This window comes from Penaeus chinensis, chromosome 14, assembly GCF_019202785.1.
Source record: "Penaeus chinensis breed Huanghai No. 1 chromosome 14, ASM1920278v2, whole genome shotgun sequence".
NCBI lineage: Eukaryota > Metazoa > Arthropoda > Malacostraca > Decapoda > Penaeidae > Penaeus > Penaeus chinensis.
Window position 1 is genome coordinate 7390377 of NC_061832.1, and position 23002 is coordinate 7413378.

Sequence of the window (23002 nt, forward strand, 5' to 3'; positions counted from 1 at the left end):
GTTGCCAAAGGGCATTCAGAGAGCAAACAAGGCTAGCACCACAAGGGGTTGCATGGTCCTTCTCAAGAAGCATTAACTACAATTTTTCAGAAATGTGTCAAGAAATGAAAGAATAGGCAGATACAGATGTACTCCTGGTTAGTAAGAAGAAAAAGGAATGTTAATCATGATTCTTCTATTCCATTTAAACTCATGCCACAGCATTGCATCCACTGTCATATTAAATTTGATGTAGAGATAATCTGAAAAAAATACAGTTATGAATGTTTTATGTTTAAATACAAAATTACTAAACAAAAGAGAAAAAAGTAAAGAATGCAATAAATATAACTGAGAATATACTACCAATAAATTTCATATTTTCTTTTTGAGAACAGTTTCACTGCATTTCATTCGCTTAAGCACTCACAATGCTGATCCTGCAATGAAAACCAGTCCATGGACAAAGGAATTCCTCTGTGTCCAAGGAGTCCATGCATGCTATCAGGTATTAATTGATGATAAAGCACTCATGTGACCACCTGTTTATATATACCTAACTCACTAGATCCTATGATATTGCTTTTACTAGTTCAGAGTTAAAGACTGAGCCACAACTAGGTGCTCTTGTTGGCCTCTGGATACTAACCAGATAAAGCTGGCACAGTTCGCATAATCTACACACCTACTCATTGCTAAGGACCCCATGGAATACGCATCAGAAACAGAAGTAGGGATCTCTTCTCTGCTTACTTGTCAATGCTATTGGTCCTAAATTATATACTATACAAGTCTTTTCACCCTCCAGTTTGAGCTCTCCTGTCATGGAGAAAAATCAGACAACTGTCAAATTTGGCACTCCCTCCTCAAAATAAAGGTATACAAACACAAAATCACAAAAAATGCACAAAAAAACATCCTAATTTCACTGCTGAAACAAATAAAATTATTGACGTTCAAAACATGCAAAGCTCAAAATCATCTAAAATCAAATGTATTTATATATGCAATTGCTTGTGTTGTTGTTGATAATGTTGTATGTTCTAGCTTCATAATGTGTGCTATAAGTGAGGTCTGTTTTAGTCATATCTAAATACTCATATGGTGCTGCTGTCCAAGCCATTACTAAACATTTTGCGCTACTCTCATGTGTTTACTTGTAGAGATGTATGAAAATTACTACCGACAGAATACATCTTAGATTTTATCAATTTCAATACTATTATTTCATATACTATTAAGTTTTGGCTGATGATTACCATAACCAGGATATTTACTAAAAGAAAAGAAAAGAAAGAAGAAACATTTATACATCACTGTCTTTATTGATTAATACATCAAGGTATATCTTGTTATCTATAGCACCAGCAGTGCTTCTGTCAACATGAAGCTTAGAAGTAAAATATAAAGTATTCCAGGGTTCTAATAATACATAAAATATCTTAACACAAAATAAATGTGTATACATTGCTAATATAAAATATATATATGTAAATTTAACAGTAGGCTCAAAACATGACAACAAATGGCATATCTCTTTACGACTTACAAAAACCTGTCTCTCCTATAAACACTCCAGCTCCTAAGCTAAAATACACTGTACAATTCAAAAAATATATATATTAAATCAAAACACAAATAAGTAAAGGAAATCTTGATCACGGAAAATAAAATTATAATCTCGCATTCGGGATCCTACCGCCCTTGCTTATCTCCTGCCTCAAAAACCTTTTCTCGCCCTTTAACTCACCCATATAGCCCGTATCGAGGATGATAGTGGGCGTGGTCTTAATGGGCACACTCGCCCTGGGTGAAGTGCCACACAATTGCCGGAAACAACAGAGATACATTGCCATATTGCAAGGCTCCTCCTTCGCCGCCTCACAACCAAAACATCGGGGACACTGATGCCAGATCCGCCGCGCGCATCATGCCAGCTCGGGCGCACACCCTCGGCCAAATGAAGGGAGTCATTATAATCACTTACCGCCTAAATTAGTATTATATATATTTATATATATATATATATATATATATATATGTGTGTGTGTGTGTGTGTGTGTGTGTGTGTGTGTGTTTGTTTGTATGTATGTATGTATGTATGTATGTATGTATGTATGTATGTATGTATTTATGTATGTATGTATGTATGTATGTATGTATGTATGTATGTATGTATGTATGTATGTATGTATGTATGTATGTATATATGTATGTATGCACTTATGAAACTTTAAAAATTAGTATATTCATATATGCAAATACACACACACACACACACACACACACACACACACACACACACACACATATATATATATATATATATATATATATATATATATATATATGTGTGTGTGTGTGTGTGTGTGTAGGTGTGTGTGTGTGTGTATGTATATGTATACACACATATATATATATAAGCATATGAATATATCATTTTATTATCTATATTTATAAGTGTATAAATGTGCAAATGTATAGACACACTCAAACATGTGTGTGTGCATATATACTGCGTTTTATGTATCATTAACAAGCTGGTGCAATAAACTGTATTATTTTGGCTTTGGGGTTAATGGAGAAACGATCGCCATAACGTTTATAGAACGGCAGAAAGTCTCACAATGGTGCAATGGCAGGGCGCAACTTCTAAGATTCCCTCGTCAAGCATGCAATCGGAAAGATTCGAACCACGGCTTTAGCTTCTCGTTAGAACAAATGTGGTAATAAATAAATATATAAACATACATGTGTGTGTGTGTGTGTGTGTGCAGGGGTGTCACTTAAGGGGGGTATGGGGGTTGGTTCACCCCCCCTAACTCTTAAAAAGCCTCTTTTTGCAGGGCAGAATCTAGTTCTGCAGGGCAAATTTTCTCTTACGAAATCTGCCTCAATAGCCGATAAGTACTCAAGATATATGAATAACTATATGAAACTCATTGTTGATGATACTTGATTTATAACATACTTGATTTATAACATTTATAACAGGCTACTTATAAAGAGCTAGTGAGCATTTTCTTTTTCGTGATTTGCAGGGCAAACATTATTTTTTCAGGACAAATTTACCCGTCACCCCCCCCAACTCATAACATGAAGTGACGCCCCTGTGTGTGTGTGTGTGTGTGTGTGTGTGTGTGTGTGTGTGTGTGTGTGTGTGTGTGTGTGTGTGTCGCTGAGGTTCTGTCCGCCTGTTCCCCTGCCCGCGCGGTTCCTCAATGTTGGGTTTGATGCGGTTGAGGAAGTCTCGGCATCACTTGACTGGGGTGGCTGATCAAGTTTGTGATTCTGTAGCCTTGGCGTTGTTATAAATTACCTTTATCAGGGAATGTGACAGCTAATGACGGAGTACAATCAATCTGAGTATATGAAGAAAGAGTATATTAGTATGTATTGATGTCCTCTATATTGTAGTTTGTGCGCTAAGGTTGTAACAGAAAGGAAAATAACCACTTTTATGATGTGCTTTCTTACTGGAATGTATTAAATATATTAACCCATTGATTGCCCCATTCCTTGAATATCAGGGTGGGGGTAAATAAAAATGTTAACATCAAGAAATGTAAGTGTAAACAGGATGAAATTAGGTAGGCATGATAATTAAATCCTTGATGACTGGAGCCACTGGTTCTGCCCTCATATTTTTTGTCAGGGCACTGGGAGGACTTTTGCTGTTTGTTTTTTTTCCCTCCATGCTTCAGCAGCTCGACTGGAATGTTACCAGCTGGTGGTCTTCCCCTTACAGGACCCGAATGGCTTTTTTGACCTCATCAGCTAACAGTGGGTTGGGTTCAGTCTCCACTTGCAAGCTTGGTGGCTCAGAAGGATATCTCGTTAAACCTTGCCGTTTTACAAGTTTCTGCAGTGCTCAAGTCCATCGTCCCAGCACAGTGGCATATTCTGTGAGGATGTTGTCATTGGCGTGGGTCCTCGATGTGCCATGGACCCTCTTGCTGTTGCCATTTGCCTTGCCTTCTTCCACACTGCGACACTGACCTTCAAGACAGTCTTCTTTTGCTCCCTTTACCTTTTTCCTGACCTTACTGTTGAGAAGTTGGTCTTTGTTTGTTGGTATCAGTTCCCATCCTTGGTCTTTATTCAAGGCTCTTCTTTCGTTGCAGAGGTCAAGAAGTCTACCAGTGACCTAAGTACATTTCATGCTCTTCTGTTCCCCTAGTATTTTCTCTGCAGTTTAGAGAAGCCGCTCTTTCAAGTTCCAGGAAGGGTGTCCGAATAGAGAATCATTACACATTTTATTTAACACATGCAGGGAAAATTGCTGTTAAATTTTCACGCAAAACTCATAACAACTAAATGAACATTTTGAATATATTTCCATTTCACATATTTCCTTTTCTTTTCTCTTCTGTTTACTTACATTATATTAACACGCGTATGAGACAGCGTCTAGCTTCCTTTCCACGTTACAAATAACCAAGTTAAATAATTTCCCTTTATTTATTTATTTCAATGATGTATGGTGTTGGAGTATCATTACAGTTATCATCATGACTGACGACTTTTTTCATTAACAGAGTGGAAAAGTAAGTGAAAAATATAATAAGACACTGGCAGATAATAACGATGGAAGAATGAATCAATTATGATATCAAGAATCCAATAACCGTGGCATTTATAACGGATAATAAGTATTGTTAATAATAATTCTGATGGAATTGATGATATCATATAACGATATCGACGATGATGGTAATCACTTCCCGCTGATGCTGTTGATAATGATGATATTAAGTACTGAGGGGGTATTTTTCCATGTAGTTTAGATTGTAAAGACAACTAGTAAAACCCGAATATAGTAAGGGCATTTTTCACATTCTCTCTCTCTCTCTCTTTCATTATTTATCTCTCTTACTTTCTTACTTTTTTATAACGCAAAGATAATGCTGGAATTACAGTGCCATTGCGCAATACCTGTCGCCGCTATACTAGTTTGAGGCTGTTCACACACCCGCAGAAGTGCACATGCGCTAACCCACCCCACCTACACTATTTACACACACATACACACACACATAAAACATATGTATATATATTTTTTTACATATATAGATATATGTACGTATGTGTGTACATATATATGTATATATATACATATATATGTTTATATATATGTACATTAGGGTGTTTCAATAATTGTCGATTTTCTAAAATTTGCTCGAATCCCGGGGGCAAGTTAAGAAATAGGCGCCTATGAATTTTCTGAGTTTCGAAATGTATTTTTTATTAAAATCAAAGAATATCTCGCATTCTCTGTTTTCAATTGAAAGTTTTGATAAAATTATGATTTAGACACCGCATCGAATGCCAAATAACGCCCCGTTTTTTGTTGTCGGTATAATTATTTTATTTTTAAAATACCTCAATATTATACTTTTCTTTAATATTTTTGCATCAAAATTATTTATATTATAAATTGATATTATATTAAGTTCTGTAATTGCCATAAGACTAATTCTTCAATTAGTAGGCTTGACTTCTCTTTACTTTGTCTTCTCCCCCCCCCCCCCCCCCCCCGAATCGGGCTTGGGTCGCTGAGAGCATGCTTTGGCTCTCGGACTTCTCACTTCGCTTAAATGATTTGAAGTAATATATTCTATATAACAAGAGGCTATAAAAGGAAAGAATTCTGGTAATGATTTTATTTGGAACATTATATAGTGCATACAGTATCATTTTCATTCTACTCTTTTGTTTACATTGCCATATCTCCGACTGCGCCGTTCTGTAGTTTCTGTTACAACAACAATTCTGTTTATGTCTTCACATTTTTTCATGTCTCCAATCAGTTTTTCACAGATTTGATTATGGCCAGGTATTAATGAACTTTTGGGTTTCCACATATCGATTTCATGCATATCATAGGCCAAATATGCAAACTTCATATCTGTGGTCAGATGTTGGGAAATTGAATCTTTCACACTCAGATTACACAGTTTTTCTGCAGTGCAATTGTGCTTCTCCTTATTTTTGAATAGGGCTGGTGTGTATGGCCATTTTTCACGAATTCCTATTTTCAAGATCTTTGCAACTTCATCGACGTAATCATGATCAACAGCCAAGGGAAGAAGTGTACCATCTGCATTATACAGATGTCTGTTGATGGACGAGAAGTAGTTGCTAGGAAAGCCAAGTTCACAGCCAATCCTGGCATACCTCCTTGAAGTTTCAATAGCAGTTCTGAAAAGAGTCATTCCATTGCTGTTCACAGCAGAACGCCAGCATATGAAATGAACTTTTGCAAAATCAAAAATACTTCTGATTGTTCTTGGATTTTATTTCAGTGCTTTCAGACACTTTATGGTGTTGTTCTTTATTCCAATCTTGGATTTATTGGGCAAATCATCATCAGGCAGATGTGTAGGAGGGAACAAAAAAATCCCAGCCACCTGGCACCAACTGGCAAAAGACATTTCTGCAATATCTTCAGTGTTGCATATAAATCGGACTTCTGCATTGTTGGTCTGCTTCCATTTCAGTCTGTTAAATTCCCGTCTTTGCGCCTGATAATCAACACTTCCGAGTGATCCATTGCTTTCTTGTACTTTTGCATCATACCAATCTATATCTTCCTTGAGGATTTCTCGGGGTTGTTTCTTTGCCTTGAATGACACAATCACAGTTTTCGAGAATTTTGTCTTCAGTGTTACATTTCTGATGGAGTCGTAGTACTCTTTCTTTATTTTCTTCATTTTTTCTTTCATATACCAAGGTGATATTGTCTTAATGCCGAATTTGCTATACAGCACAGCAATTTCCGCCTGCAACTTGGATAAAATCAGAGATTCCGTAATAGTCAAATTATTGCATGGCAAGCTATCTTTTGAGCATCCTTTTAGTGTCTGGTTACCATGTCCTTTTAGGGCACAGTATCGAGCAAGAATGTCACTCTTCGTCAGTGGTCTAGGTGGCAAAACATCAATGGTATCAAATTCTTTCAGTATAGGTGTATCGGCACTTCGCAAACCACCACGTCGAAGTGCCGTATTGCCACTGACGAGATCGTCACCACAATATAGGCATTATGAAGGTAGCACAAGTTTATATGGAAATGCATAGTGACTGGGAATCTTTACGGAAGTCCCCAGGAATCATTCGCAATGACCTAAGTTACCCTATGTTTGATTCTGCCATAATGTCGGATGAACCGAAATGCCCTTCCGTGGGTCATGCGGGTCACAGCTGAAGCCGCCGCACCTCATCCCAGCGCCGGAAATGGTAATATACTTTAATCAAAAATTGCGAATAGTAGATATTTTTTTATTTGTCTAATATTTTGCATGTCGTCATTTAAGCATAGTAGGCGCCTGTTTAGTAACTTGCTGAATGATTCTGAAAAAGTCGGATTTATTGAAACACCTTACTGTTCACACACCCGCAGAAGTGCACATTCGCTAACCCACCCCACCTACACTATTTACACACACACACACACACACAACCACACACACACACACACACAAAACAACACACACACACACACACACTCACACGTAAGTACGCACGCACGCACGCACGCACGCACGCACGCACACACACACACACACACACATACACACACACACACACACACACATAAAAAATATGTATATATTTTTTTTTTACATATATAGATATATGTACGTATGTGTGTACATATATATGTATATATATACATATATATGTTTATATATATGTACATATGTACATAATTGTATATACAAATATATAATATCTATATACACACATATACATATATATGAATATATATGTATATATATATATAAACATACACATAATAACACACACACACACACACCCGCATATATATATATATATATATATATATATATACATATATATATACACACACACACACATATGTGTGTGTGTGTCTGTGATGGTTCTCGATATTCGTCCTCTGGCGATACTTCAAAAATATTGATCAGACTTCTTTGATACATTCGTTGCTCGCTTCTTATGTATACGAATTAGAGAACATATTGCCTATGTATACAGTTGATATATTCTCCTAAATATGTACGGACTACCGTTATGTAAATTTAAAATATAGCTTAATGAGCATGAATCAATACGGTCTTTGGGTTTATTCTGACCAATGTCAGTCTTTTTTTCCAGGTGTTTCTATCTAAAATGGCTTCAGGGGCAAGAGATACACACGTGGAGGATATGATACGACACACTTGGAAGGTAATCGTGACACACCTGTATGCCGTGACGCATGGCCTCAGATCCATCGGTATGTGTATATATATGTATATATATGTATATAAATATAGATATATATGTGTGTTATGTGTATACATATACATACATGTGTATGCATGTGTCCCTCGCCACGATGGCCGAGTGGTTAAAGGCGCCAGATTCGAATTCACGATCGGTGGTTCGAATCACAAAGCTGGTCTTAATTCATTTAAAGACTGGCACGATAGTCCAGTGGTAGGAGCACTGGACTCCGACCCTCGTGGTCCCGGGTTCATTTCCCCGTCGCGGCGGTCGTAAAAAAATGCCTGCGCTCTGACTGCTGGCTCGAGCCCGAGAAAACGACATATCGCCTTGAGAAGTCAAACGCAATTGTCGTAGGGGAAGTCACCGCCGTGGCACAAGTGTTAGCGCGCCGAACCGCAGTTGATTAGGAAGGGCATCCAATCAGGCAAGGGTGACACTGCCATATAACCTCTCAATAGTGAATTGAGAGAGGCCTATGTCCTGCAGTGGAATGGATGGCTGTTGAAAAAAAAGAAAACAATGTATGCATGTATTGACACACACACACACATATGTGTGTGTGTGTGTGGACACGCCCTGACTTCGTACTAACTCCTGCCCCCGTGCTCCTGGGGTTAAAGGGCAGATGTGGGGAGGCAGGCCTTGTCAGTCTGCCTCCCCAGGATATTCGTATTGGCAGCTGAGCATATAGTAGGGCGAGTTGTGGGTCCCTCTGGGTTGGTGACCGCTGGGACTCGGGTAGGTAGGGCGGGTTACTCGTCATCCCATCTGGGTCCCAGCGGCCACCAACCTGGCGTGAGGCTTGTGGGGGAAAGCCCCAGGGAGCCCTGCAGGCGGATTATGGGACCTGCAGCTAGCCAAGCTCCTCTATATGGGGCTGCGTCGGTAGGGGTGGCAGAGGTGGCGCCCACCCGGAGTGACTGCCCGAGGTTAGACCTCAGGCGGGCTGTCAGGGTGGGGGCTTGGAACGTTCATTCCTTGCGACAGGACGATCGGTTACCACTACTGTCAAGGGAATTGAAGCTGCTGAGAGTTGAGGTGGCTGCTCTCTCGGAGGTGAGAAGACCTGGCAGCGGCACGATTAGTGTGGGTGGCTTCACTTAATACTGGTCGGGCCTGCAGCGATGGCCACTATCTCCAGGGAGCAGCCATAGCCATCTCCAGCAGACTTCAATCCTCGGTAGTAGAGGTCACTCCAGTCGATGAGCGTATAATGGTATTGAAACTGAAGCTTTCATTTGGCTTCATGTCTCTTATTGCTGTGTTCGGTCCTACGGATGTATATATACTTGAGGTGAAAGAGATGTTTTACGTCAAACTTGCATCTGTGACAGACATTTGTCCTCGGCGAGATATTTAAATTGTTCTGGGTGACTTCACTACAGTATCCGGCTGCGATTGAGCTGGCTACGAGATGTCTGTCGGTCCTCATGGCTTAGGAGCTGATGCTGGCAGCCAGAATAGCCTCCTTTTTCGTGACTTTGCTAGGTCCGAGAAATTGAGGAGTTCTGGCTCCTGGTATCAGCGTTCTGACCCGGCACCGTTGGACTTGGTACAGCGATACGGGTAGTGTAGCCAAGGAGATCGATCATTAGCACTTGATGGAGGATCCTCCAGGGTGTATCGAAGTGCTGAGTTCTGTGGAACTTATCATAGATTAGTTGTGGCTAATCTTCGGGTCCACTTTAGAATCCCCCGTCGCCCAAATGAACACCCTAGGGTGTTTCATATGGACAGATTGAGGGAGGATGAGTGTGCCCGGGGGTTTGCCGATGCTATCTCTGGTCATTTCTCAGCACTCTAGGGCCTGACGGACCCTGGAAGCCACAGATGCTTGGCGTGCGGCTCGATTGTTGGTTGATCGCAACTTGCACCGTTCTCTGGTGCACAGGACTAGGTCACTGTTGAGAAGGGATAAGGAACAGTTTATCAGGAATCTTGCAGAGGAGGCCAAAAGCCATTTCCTAGTAAATGATCTTCGTCCTACCTACCAAGCCCTGAGAAAGCTGAACTCCAAGCCCTCCTCACAGATGACTGCAGTCCGCTCAGCAAGTGGCCAGACATTCTCAGATCCTGATGGGTTGTGTGTGTGTTGGGCTGAGTATTTTGAGCAGCTGTATCAGGTTGATCCACCAACAATTAACATGGATGCGGGAAATGTTGAGATTCCTCTGCCGAGGGGCTTGCATGTAGTCCTGTGTGCCATCTGGCAGACTGGTACTATTCCCCCTGACCTGCTGAGGGTTGTGGTCATCCCTCTCTGGAAGGGGAAAGGGGATCGGTGGGACTGCAGCAATCACCAAGGCATTACACTACTCAGTATACCAGGCAAGGTACTCATGCACATCCTACTGAGATGTATCAGAGACCACCTGCTGAGGCACCAAAGGCCGGAGCAATCTGGATTCACTCCTGGTAAGTCCACAATAGACCGCATCCTGGCGCTTTGAGTCATTGTAGAGCGACGTCGTGAGTTCAGACGTGGGCTGCTCACAGCTTACATCGACCTCAAGAAGGCGTTTGATATGGTGTATTGCGAATCACTCTGGGAGATCCTGAGGCTAAGAGGAATTCCAACAAGGATTGTTGGATTAATAGTAAACTTGTTTACAGGCACTGAAAGTGCTGTAAAGTGTGGTGGGGGCTTGTCGAGCTTCTTCCCTGTTAGTTCAGGTGTGAGGCAACGCTGTGTTCTTGCACCAACACTTTTCAACACTTGATTGGATTGGATTGGAGTTACTGTCCACTGTGGAGCAACTCTGGGCAATATCAAGGTTACAGACCATGACTTTGCTGATGATGTTGTCATTCTATCTGAGTCTCTGGAAACCCTAGTGGCGGCTCTTGATGCAATTAGCAATGAAACGAAGTCCCTGGGGCTAGAGGTCTCCTGGACCAAGACCAAGATCCAGGATTTTTCGGGGCCTACTAGGAGACCCTGTGCTTGCATGAAAACATCGAAGTCACAGAGAGTTTTATATACCTCGGTAGTGCAGTTCACGACTCTGGGCTGTCAGACCAGGAAGTCTGTAGACGGATTGGACTGGTATCAGGGGTGATGAAATCTCTCGACAAGAGTATTTGGAGATGCCGGTACCTGTACAGAAGGACCAAGCTACGTGTCTCCAAGGCCCTGATACTGCCAGTTTTACTGTATGGTAGTGAAACCTGAACGCTATCTTGTGCTTTGAAATCTCGTCTTGATGCCTTTTATAACAGATCGGATCATGGGGTACAGTTGGTGGGACCATTTGTCCAACCAACGGTTGCACCGTGAGACCGGTACAGGACCTATTACTTGCACAATCCGCGATCGCCAACTCAGGCTTGGAACGATTCCCGCAGGATGACCCTGCCCACCAGGTTGTCTCTGTGCGAGACAACCCTGGGTGGAGGCCTATGGGACGACCGAGGAAGTCGTGGTTTTGGCAGATCGATCAAACCTGTCGTGAGGAGCTAGAGATGGGTCGGGCCCCTGCCTGGCGGCTCGCCATGAGGGACCCTCGTAGGTGGAAGCTAAGGGTGGATGCGGCTATGCGCCCCTGCCGGCGTTAGCTCCCAAATGATGATGATGATATATATAATATATATATATATATATATATATACACACACACACGTAATACTATGTATTATGTATGTATGTATCTGTATGTCTATATCTACATCTACAAATATATCTATATCCATATATATCTGTCTATCTGCACACCCACATACATATAAGTTATATGTACATGCAGACACACATGTAGGTAGGTATGTATGTATCAACTTCATGTAACAAAATTAAAAATAATCAAAGGTACAATCTCATCTTCTGAAGGAGTCTTCGAAGTGACAAAATGTATAATTTTTAATGTTTCTTTTATTTTTTTTACCCATGTTACTTTACTTGTATTTGTTCCATTTCTTGTATTCTATGCAGAAATTGTTCAAATGTATCCTTCTTCCCCTTTAAGCATTGCATATATTGCACAATGTTATTTCATTTCGACATGCTTTGTAACCGCGCCATGCTAGGGGGGCTGTCAGACATAGCGTATACATCTTTATTGAATTTATAAATAAATAATATATATACATTATCATCAGTATGAATGTACCACTCAAAAGTCCTTAATACGAATAAATGTACTAACTTACTGAAACATAACACATTCATCCTGAGACTAAACCATGGCCGAATTAAATATTTCCCGACATTGGTAAGAAGCAACGCCCACGGCCTCCCTCCTCCGTCGCTCAGAAATCAACATTTGTTTACCGTCTGCTGAAGGAAGATCATACCACGTGTTTAGAGCTCGCTGATTCGGAAGTCATGGCTGTTCGCTGTCAGTTTGAGGGTTCTAATGAAATTGGGGTGTTTACGAGGCTGACTAATGCATATTGTCTGACTGGTGTCGCTGCATCGTCTAATTTTTACAGGTAAGAAACTCGGGGTCTCGTTATGTGAAGTGCGGAAGCATGTCCACGAAATAGTCATGATTGGAAGTCGCTTTTTTCTCTTATTATTTTTCCCTTTCGTATCAAGGGTACTTTTTGAATAGATAGTGTTGAGAATAAGCAAAAAGTCAAAGATTTAAATAGCTTCTTTTTTACTCAACCATGAATACTCGTCAAATATCTTCATATTCTAAAATTGATAAATAAGAACGAGGAAACGAGGCATATCTCCCAGTAATTTATATAATGTCCGATATTATTATTTTTTTTTTTTTGTGTGAAAATAAGTGAATATTAGAAGCCTGTCAGGTATGTATTTTATGGTTAATCCAAAAAATTGGGTCTTCATTTCAGTATTTTTGAGGAACACTTAAGTGAAGTCATCCCAGTTGTCCACACTTCAATTGCAGGATGCCGGATTGTAGGGTCCATGGTAACAGGTGTGTAATGTCTGAGAACTTGTTTTGAGCATTTTTTTTATTTTATTTTTTTCCAAACTTAACTATGATAAGAATTAGGTATGCTCACTTCCCCTTTCTGACCAAGTTTATTTGCTTTTTTGACTTTTAATCTGTAATGAACCCAAAGTTCAAACTTTTGAGAATGGCTCACTTGGTCTTTAATGCTTGATAAACTAAATAAATGAGGTAACTGTTGATACTTCAGTGCTTGGTAATTATCTGATTTACCAACATGAAATATTTTTTGGTGTAAAATTAAGCTCATCAAGCAATAAAGACAAATTATGTCATTCTCACAAGTTGAAGCTTTGGGTTCATTTTGCCTTATAAGTCCTAAAATCAATTAAACTTGGACAGAAAGGGGAGAGGGTATATGCACATGTAAAATGCAAAGAGAAAACAAAATGTAATTAGCTTAGCTATGCCAGAGGTGCAGAATCCTTGGGGAATGGACAGGAGGGTGGGACACTGGCCTGGAGGGAAGATGGGGAGGGAGGAGAAGCACAGGCAAAGACCCTTTGGAGTCTCTGGATAGGGGAGCTGGAGAATGCATTACAGACATTTTCAGAATTTGGAATTCCCCCACTATGTCCCATTCACACTGAAATAGAGGTGGTGATATAGCCTGCTATTTTTGAAAAGAGGATACTCGTTGTAGGTAATTCAGCAGTAAAGGTCAGTTTACCAATGTGCTCAAGTGAAGTAACTTGGACTTTGGGAATATCCAAATTAGAATTGTACTGAAATATCTGTCCATTAAACTAGAACAAAGAGTACCATGTTTCTCATCCTTTGTGTACATGAAACTTAACTCTGCTTTCCTAATTGTACTGATACAAATATATAATTTCTGCTTCTACCCAAAACAAAAAATTGTCAATTTCTCAAACTTAAGTTATAAAGACAATTTTTTTTTTTTTTTTTTTTTTTTAAGATATCTATTAGGATAGATTTCTTAGTTTGATTCCCTTTTTTCCATTATGACAACATTCTATGTTTTAGAATTAGTTCATAAACATTACATTCCAGTAACATATGTATGCTTTTCAATTAGATCATTAAGGCCAACACACATGATTTTCAGGTAACCGCCATGGACTTCTTGTACCAAACAGCACAACTGACCAGGAATTGCAACACATTCGCGATCACCTTCCTGATAAAGTCAAGGTCCAGCGTGTAGAAGAGAGATTATCTGCACTGGGAAATGTGGTTGTTTGCAATGATTACGTTGCTCTTGTTCATCCGGACATAGATAGGGTGAGTTTCAAGAGATAATTTTGGTGTGGTATTATGTTTAATTTTTATAGTCCTTCATCTTCATATTATTCATCATAAAATGTAATTAATCCATTGAATACAGGTGCCTTAGGGCCTGCATGTGGACCATATCTAGGCAATAAACGTGTGTGGTGACTGTCCCGGATATGCAGCTTGTAGACCTGGCCCACATGATCTCTTGTGTGCAGTAGCAAGATTCCTTGCCACTTTGCAATGTTATTTTTTTAATTTTTGTAATCAGTTTTTTTGTAACACAACCTGTGCTGCCACTCATAGCAGGCAGGAATAGAATCCTGAGCATGGAAATAATGTTCTCCCAGGAGGCAGCACTTTTCCAGTAATTTGTCATGGATGGAACATCCCAACCAAGTTTATTGGTGGAAATCATGCAAGAGCCCCTTCCTAAATGCCCAGTGAGTCTAGTCATCCTCCAAGATCTTTGTGCATTCATGAGGAGTCATTTCCGTCACCCAGGCCCTCACTAATTTTTCTTGATGTCACATTCCCGTCATCTGGCCCTCTGCCATTTTTTTCTTTTGTGACATAATAGTCATGTCACCCAGATCCACTGGGTTAAAAGGTCTAAGTGTTAACCACTAGTGTCATGTTGACCACTACTCCATCAGTTATAATCTGGTAAGATTGGAATTTATAGGCCTTTATGATGAGAAATTATTGGTAATTGTTTATCAAATAAGAACCTGCCTAATTTCTAACATGCCAAGTGAGCATGCTGTGTGAGGGAATGGCTTGACAATTACTCCATTGTCAGATTTCCTCAAGATTAGTGTTACCTAGCACCCATTTGAGTGCTGCAATACTACTTCTTACAACCCTTTATACTCTCTTGAGTAAAGGTGGTAACAAGTGGAATACAACCTAAATATTTTTACGCATATAGGCCACTGAATAACAGATTTTTGTTCCACTCACTCAGGAGCAGGCTTAGTGTTTGTTATAAGACTAATACATCCAATTTTACATGTGACTTCCCCTTTTTGTAAACTTCACTTTACTTCATTATTATATCAATTGGTTATTATAAACACATGAAATAACATTATACATTTAATGGGGTTATTTATGCCAGTGAATTTCCTTGTCTCCTGATGAATCCAAGTTCTCCCCTTAGAGAATATGAGGTGTTGCAGACCCTTTTCTCGAGTAATGTATGGTCATACAGAATTCAGTAAGGTTGTAACCGGAATTAGGAAATTCTGATAAATTCTCATGAACATCAACGTTTGATGAATTAGTACTGAACTGCGGCACAAGTACCACACAAGTGTCCCGGCCTCTCCTGACTGTGCTGACCCAGCCTAGAGCACAGTGGTGCCCTTGTTTACAATGCCTATAGAGTATCACCCCTATTTCCCCGAGACCAGGTGTCTATATTGCCTTGTAAAACACTAAAGCCTTATCCCTCCATAGGATAAACACCAAACTCTGTAGCTGCAATGGAATGTGGAGTTCCCCCGGAACTACCATTCCATCTACCATGCAACCTTTGGAAAACCCAAATCCATGGTGTATAGTGGTCTTACCAGGTCAGGATTACCTATAGATTACCATTCTAATGCTACTATCATAAGTCTGGCTGTTGACATTAGCTATCCATGACAGATCACTGCATTTAAAGTAGATTTGTATGTGTATAGAATGTAGCCAGTATTATTCTTCCCTTCCCTGCTTGATCTGTGGAGTGTGGCTGTATGTTGTGAACATTTTGGCTGAAGACCAGGGTGACAGGAATGACTTGCCATGAGTGTACAAAGTTCTTGGAGGGTGATTAGACTCTTGCTATTTAGGAAAGGGGTTTTGCATTATTTCTATTGATAAACAAATGTGGAATGTACAGTCCATGAGCCATGACAGGAAGAACACCTTCCCCAGGGAGGACACCATTTCCTTGCTAAGAATCGTATTCCTGGCCGCCATTACCAGTGACTCAGGTTGTATTACAGAAAATTTAATATTATAGAAAAAAGGGACACAAATTACAAAATGTAACTTATTCTCGCACTGAGTTGCTGACTACCTAGAGCAGTGGTTCTTAACCTCATAGCTACCATGCCCCCTTAAGGCATTTGTCCTTCCCTCCATGCCTCCCTTACATTTATAGAGAAAATTATAAGTATATTTTGTTAGTCTTTTTAATGAGTTTGAATTAGTGGCATTATAATTAAACTTTCCATTATGTGACCATGTTCTCTTTAAAAGAATAACAAAGATAATTAGAAAATTATTGCTCATGCCCCCTTTTGAAAATACTGAATCCCTCCTAGGGAGTGTGCCCCTAGGTTAAGAACCATTGACTGAGATATCATATTTAGTCTATGTAAGGAAAAACTATTACCCTCTGGATAAAGAAGATCAAATTATTCTCGCACAAGAAGATCAAATTACAAATATGGGCATTGGAAAATAGCAAAAAAGCAAAAAATGCTTATGCAGCTTAATTTATTCTGTTTTGTACATTTACCCTTCTTGTTTTGAGTGTATGATTTGTCAGCAAAGGTATTTTTATTATCATTATTATGTATCTATATATCTATCTATCTTTCTGTCTATCTATCTATCTATCTATCTATCTATCTATCTATCTATCTATCTATCTATCTATCTATCTATCTATCTATCTATCTATCTATCTATCTATCTATCTATCTATTATCTATATATCTATATATTATGTATCATATATTTTATTTATTTGTTTTTTTTATTATTCATTTATTTATTTATTTATTTTGTCTTACAACATTCTACTTCACAGGAAACTGAGGAGACAATTCATGATATACTCAAAGTAGAGGTGTTCCGTCACACAATTGCCAACAATGTCCTTGTGGGCACCTATTCAGTCATTTCCAACCAGGGAGGAATTGTCCACCCAGCTACACCTACCCAGGAGCTAGATGAATTATCTATGCTGCTACAGGTTCCCCTTGTGGTAAGTATGAAGACCTTTTGGTCCACCAGGATTTGGTAAAAGTTTATTGTTATTTGATAACCTTTTTTTATAATTATTCACTATTACCATATTGTTGTTTATTTTTATTATTATATTTATATGTTTGTATGAATGTATAAATGTATGAATGTATATATATAGTCATGTTTATTTGATTTTTTAATCAATTCTATATATGTCTATTTAACTTTATTTTAAGAATATTTTTATTCCTAATTACATCGTCACTTCTCAACCTTGTTTAAGGGTACTTCTCCCCCCTCAAAATAGCCAAAAACATGATATTTGGGCTCTTTGAGGTACATAGACTTTTGGCCTCTCAGACTGTTCTCAAAACTTGTCAAATGCACTCATTGGAAAATCTCTTGAACATGCCAGATTTACCCCCAAATGGTGAATTTTCATAGTTCCTTCGAGTAAAATGCTTGTAATGCTAGTAAACTAACGAAAGAGAAGATATGTATTGATTCATGAGACCCATAGTTCAGTTGTATTTACTTGAAGGTGTGGGAAGAGGCTGAACCATGTTATCTATTTATTTATTTATTTATTCATTTGTTTATTAATTTGTTTATCTTATATGATTTTTTTTTTTTTTGAAAGTAATGAAAATGGTTTGGTTTCCTCAGGTTGACTTTTATATGTTTTTTGCATATTTTGTAGTTTTTGGTCTTGATAAAATTCCCTTGGGGTTACTAACCCACCCATATCACTTTGTTGGATGTGTGTGTGTTTTTAAGAAAATAAGCTATATCTTGCCTCCATCATTAAAAAGTACAGCCCACTTTACTGCTGGTTCGCATATATTGTGATAAGAAAAGATAAACTGCAATGGTCATTACTTAAAAAAATGAGTGAGTGAGTGAGTGAGTGAGTGAGTGAGTGAGTGAGTGAGTGAGTGAGTGAGTGAGTGAGTGAGTGAGTGAGAGAGAGAGTGAGAGAGTGAGAGAGTGAGAGAGAGAGAGAGAGAGAGAGAGAGAGAGAGAGAGAGAGAGAGAGAGAGAGGGAGAGAGGGAGAGAGGGAGAGAGGGAGAGAGGGAGAGAGGGAGAGAGTGAGAGAGTGAGAGAGTGAGAGAGTGAGAGAGTGAGAGAGTGAGAGAGTGAGAGAGTGAGAGAGTGAGAGAGGGAGAGAGGGAGAGAGGGAGAGAGGGAGAGAGGGAGAGAGGGAGAGAGGGAGAGAGGGAGAGAGGGAGAGAGGGAGAGAGTGAGAGAGTGAGAGAGTGAGAGAGGGAGAGAGGGAGAGAGGGAGAGAGGGAGAGAGGGAGAGAGTGAGAGAGTGAGAGAGTGAGAGAGTGAGAGAGTGAGAGAGTGAGAGAGTGAGAGAGTGAGAGAGTGAGAGAGTGAGAGAGTGAGAGAGTGAGAGAGTGAGAGAGTGAGAGAGTGAGAGAGGGAGAGAGGGAGAGAGGGAGAGAGGGAGAGAGGGAGAGAGGGAGAGAGGGAGAGAGTGAGAGAGTGAGAGAGTGAGAGAGTGAGAGAGTGAGAGAGTGAGAGAGTGAGAGAGTGAGAGAGGGAGAGAGGGAGAGAAATTAAAAAGGTTCTCCCACACCTTTGGTTTATTGACTCTTTTTAGATGTATGATACACTTTCATTGTACTTGTGTTCCTTAGTAAATTGTAAATTAGAAAATAAAACTTGAAGGATTTAGAAGTCTTTTGGGTTACATAATTTGAGTATTATATTATTGATATTGATCTTTCATTGTTATTTTATGAACATAATTGAGTTTCATAACATTCTTTATACATGATAAAACATTGTGAGTACTTTTTGTGAGTGAGGCAATAGATAATCTGACTTATGTTAATGTTATTGAAATAAGTAAAGAGTGTTACTATATATCAGGCAGGTACAGTAAACCGAGGCAGTAATTCCATTGCTGCTGGTCTGGCTGTCAATGATTGGGCAGCCTTTGCTGGGATGGACACAACGGCTACAGAACTGAATGTAATTGAGAGCATATTCAAGATCAATGATGCCTCTCAAGCAGCTATATCGACTAACATGAGAAACGCACTTATTGACAGGTTTGTTGCTTTACTGTTGGTAGTCTAAAGAATTTAAATCCATATACAGGAGGTTATTTTTTTTTTTTTCTGGTTTTAAAGGCAGTATGGCATGAGATGTTAGTTTTATTAGTGTTGTAAAGTATGGAGTTACATTAGAGGGAATGTCATTTCTGATGTAATTTGCATTGACAGATGATTCTCAACTTATGATATGGTTATGATAATTAGTTTAGAGTATCAAATTAAGAATGTTTAATATGCCTAGTTTACTGAACATCATAGCCTAGCCTAGCCTACCTTGAATGTCTTCAGAACACTTTCAGTAGCTAACAAGTTGGCAAAATCATCAAAAACATGAGTAGCATTTAGTGAATATCTTATATAATTTATGGTACTTACGACCAATGGTAGCATCCTCAGGTTGCATTTTTTACTGGAAATGCATGAAAAGAGTGTGTTAGCTGTATGAACTCCTTACAAGGCGAATGGGTAAGACCAGTTTCAAAATTCCATATAGTTTTTGTTTTAGAGCAGGTATCATTGGGTATTATCATCTTCAACATAAAATAATCATTATTTCACTTATTTTTCCAACCATTATTTTTACAACATATTACGAGGGAGTCTTGATGGAAAGCATAGTTCATGTATAAATGTACACAATCTCACATTTTTAAAGAAAAAAATCACAAATTATTTCTTCATAAATAATTGTGATTTTCATTGTTTCTGATATTGATTTTCTATGCACAAGTGCCATATGTAAGATTGCAACAAACATACAGGTGTACTTGGCTCTAATAACCTGTGTCCAAAGTTTACCTGTCGGTGCTTATGACCTTACACCTCCCAAGAAATTTCGTAGTTTCTTCATTCTTGTATGTATAACATCGGCTAGCTAACTCAATTTGACCCTTAAATCCACCCCTCATTTGGGGCAGTCCCTCTAACCTGTATCTCCCAGGCCACTCCTATTGCCAACTCATCATGCCGGGTGCCGTTATAGGCATTGCGACATACTAAATCAAGTTGAGCATAAAGTTCTGCTACATGTAGCGGTCTCCTGGGCCAAGTGGCAGGACGGTTGCCAGAAGTCACCGGAGTCAGTGACACTGAGAGATTTCTGATACCTTCATTCAAGGGTTAATACAATTTAGGGGAAAAAAAAGACAGAAAAATAAAGGAAGAAGGAAATCAAGTGGGTTTACATAGGGCTCCTTGGTACCTGAGCCCTTGTAGATCCATCTTTGCAGAAATGCAAACAAAATTCACAAAACAAAACTATAGTGAGCAGTATAAGTATCTAACACCAATAGGTTAAATGTAAAATATAGTTGCATGAAATAGTTTTGGGTCACAGTAGTGTGGTAAAGACAAGATTAGGATAAGTGAGGGAAGTATTTGTCTAATTTGTCCTTTTTTGTCTTTTCATTTCAGTATGACTTAAAGTGAGGGAAACCAGCCTTCAGTAACAAAATGTTGAAGAAGCATTTTGTTGATAAAGATGATGGTATATAACATATGTTGTTTGTAATCTAATATCAGTGTAAAGCTTTATGTTATGTTAAAGGAAAGGAGAAAGAAGATATGGGTTTGAGTATGATTGTTTCAAGTATTTGAATGGAATCTATGAATGTACCTTTCATCAGTGATGCCAATAAGAACAAGATGCATTATAAACCCAATGCTGCCAGGTGGTTTCCCAATACGAAAGCCGTCTCTCCTGGGTTGTATTCATAGTGGCCTGGGGCCCTCTGCTGGGGGATCATGTCATCACCATAGTGTGCGCAGCATGGCAATACATGCCCCCGGAAAGTGGGACTGGCACACCATGTCATGTATGCACATGCCACTGGGAATATAGTCCAGGCATGCCATGGCATATACGTACATGCCACCCAGCGGCAACAGGTTAATTTTGGGCTTATATATAAACGTTATAGATTTATAGAAAGTAAATGTATCACTGTATTGGATTCTTATGAACACATAGTAATCTATCATTAACCTGAAATATTTACTGTATACCCATTAGGCATATTGCCTTAACGTAATTTGTTCCACTTGCTATGTATTATGGCATTAAATATACCATGTTCTTTTTGTGTTTTATTTTTTCTCTCTGTTTGTATAGTTCAACTTGTGATGATACAAAAAGACATTAGAATTAACTTAATAAATTTTATTTTGGATGAGATCTGTTTATTTGTATCATTTTGTAAAACTTACTCTCTATGTAGGACTGGAATTGATACATAATAAGAGAGAAACTACTTTATTATATTTTGACAGAAGTGACTATGTTAAAACAAATATCCTTCCCCAATCCCATGCCCCTTGTTGCTTAGGAGATGGAGACTTGGACCCAATGCTAGAAATCCCCACTTGGACCTCAGCACTCGGCTCCAATAATTTTTCTTTCCCTTCTTCCCTGTTGTTGTGGGAGGGCTTAGGAAACAGAGACTGAGGCCCAAAGTAAGGGATCACCTCTACCTTGGACCTCAGCCCTCACCTCAAAAAATTTTGCATGGACTTTTCTTCTCCCCCTTTCCCTTTCCTTCTCTTCTTCATCATCCCCTTCTTCTGTTTTCTTCCGAAGTTGAAAGAGCCATGCTGAAAGGATGAAAGGCTTTGTAGCAATCATGAATGGCCTCTGGGAGCCATGGGTATGGCAATTCCTTGGTTAACTCATCATTGTTGGGTAACAGAAATCCCTGAGCAAGATAAACACTGATAGACACTGGGTGCGGGGGTCTGCCACATAAGGCAGAACTTCCTGCTCCACACGCACTGGTGCATTGCCGCTCATACAGGTGTACCCCGCAGACCAACTGGTTATGATGCCAGTACACATGATCTGTCTGAATCGGTTTAATCGCCTAGCCCTTACCCCACATAGGGTACCCTGACGAGTAAACTCTTTCCTCTCAGGCTTAGAATAGTCAATAATGATTTTTCACCCTTATTAGGGACATTAAGGTTTGCCCTTTCATCAGTTGGCCTATCTGAATTTGAGTTCATTGGTTTCCCAACCCCTACCTCTCCTTTGGCCACTGATTCTGATACCCTCTCCTCGATGTTTGCTGTCAACTCTATCCATTCTGAATCATCCACCCAGATCATTAATCAACCTTCAGAATACACCCCTTTCTCTCTCCCAGCATTTTCCACTCCATCTTCTACTTCACAGTCTTCTTCACTGTCTACCCCTACCTCCTTTTTACTACACTTCCCCCCCCAAATCCCTTGCCCGTTGTTGTCGTGGGGGGGCTTAGGAGGCGGAGACTGGGACCCAATGCTGGGGAACTCCTCAACCTTGGGACTCAGCCTTTGACTCAACAAATTTTGCATGGTCTTTTTTTTCCCCTACTTTTTCGTTTCTGTCCCTTCACCAACCCCTTCTACTATCCACTTCCTAAGGTGTGAGAGTCGTGCTGAAAGGATGAAAGGCTGACGTTGTGCCAGTCCTGAACGGCCTGAGGGAGCCATGGGCACGGTATTCCCCTGCTTTAGTTGTCTAGCCCTTATCCCTCGAGGGACCCTGAGGAGTGGACCGTTTCTCTCCCCAACATACTCCAGGCTTACCATGGCCAACAATGAAG

At 39.6% G+C, this 23002-nt stretch overlaps 2 protein-coding genes across 2 annotated transcripts in view; one reads left to right on the forward strand and one right to left on the reverse strand.

The window, feature by feature from the left end:
- The window catches only part of LOC125032126 (SPRY domain-containing protein 7-like), a 9228-nt gene extending 7332 nt beyond the window's left edge, over positions 1–1896 (reverse strand). Inside the window, exon 1 of the mRNA XM_047623155.1 lies at positions 1730–1896. Within this exon, the coding sequence (XP_047479111.1) occupies positions 1730–1835 (106 nt within the window). The 5' untranslated portion in view covers positions 1836–1896. The remainder of the gene's footprint in view (positions 1–1729) is intronic.
- Positions 1897–12469: 10573 nt separating this feature from the next.
- On the forward strand, positions 12470–21499 carry LOC125032511 (eukaryotic translation initiation factor 6-like). Its single transcript, XM_047623679.1, has 6 exons — positions 12470–12660; positions 13033–13118; positions 14224–14399; positions 17197–17373; positions 19237–19418; positions 20838–21499. The coding sequence occupies exons 1-6, from the start codon at positions 12554–12556 to the stop codon at positions 20845–20847; spliced, it is 738 nt and encodes a 245-aa protein (XP_047479635.1). The 5' UTR covers positions 12470–12553; the 3' UTR covers positions 20848–21499.
- Positions 21500–23002: the final 1503 nt, after the last annotated feature.

Excerpts from the sequence above, each read along its gene's own strand:
- LOC125032511 (XM_047623679.1), top strand. The coding sequence starts at position 12,554 with ATGGCTGTTCGCTGTCAGTTTGAGGGTTCTAATGAAATTGGGGTGTTT. Across the intron at positions 12,661-13,032 it reads GCATCGTCTAATTTTTACAG|TATTTTTGAGGAACACTTAA; the intron begins GTAAGAAACTCG and ends TCTTCATTTCAG. Across the intron at positions 14,400-17,196 it reads TTCATCCGGACATAGATAGG|GAAACTGAGGAGACAATTCA; the intron begins GTGAGTTTCAAG and ends TCTACTTCACAG.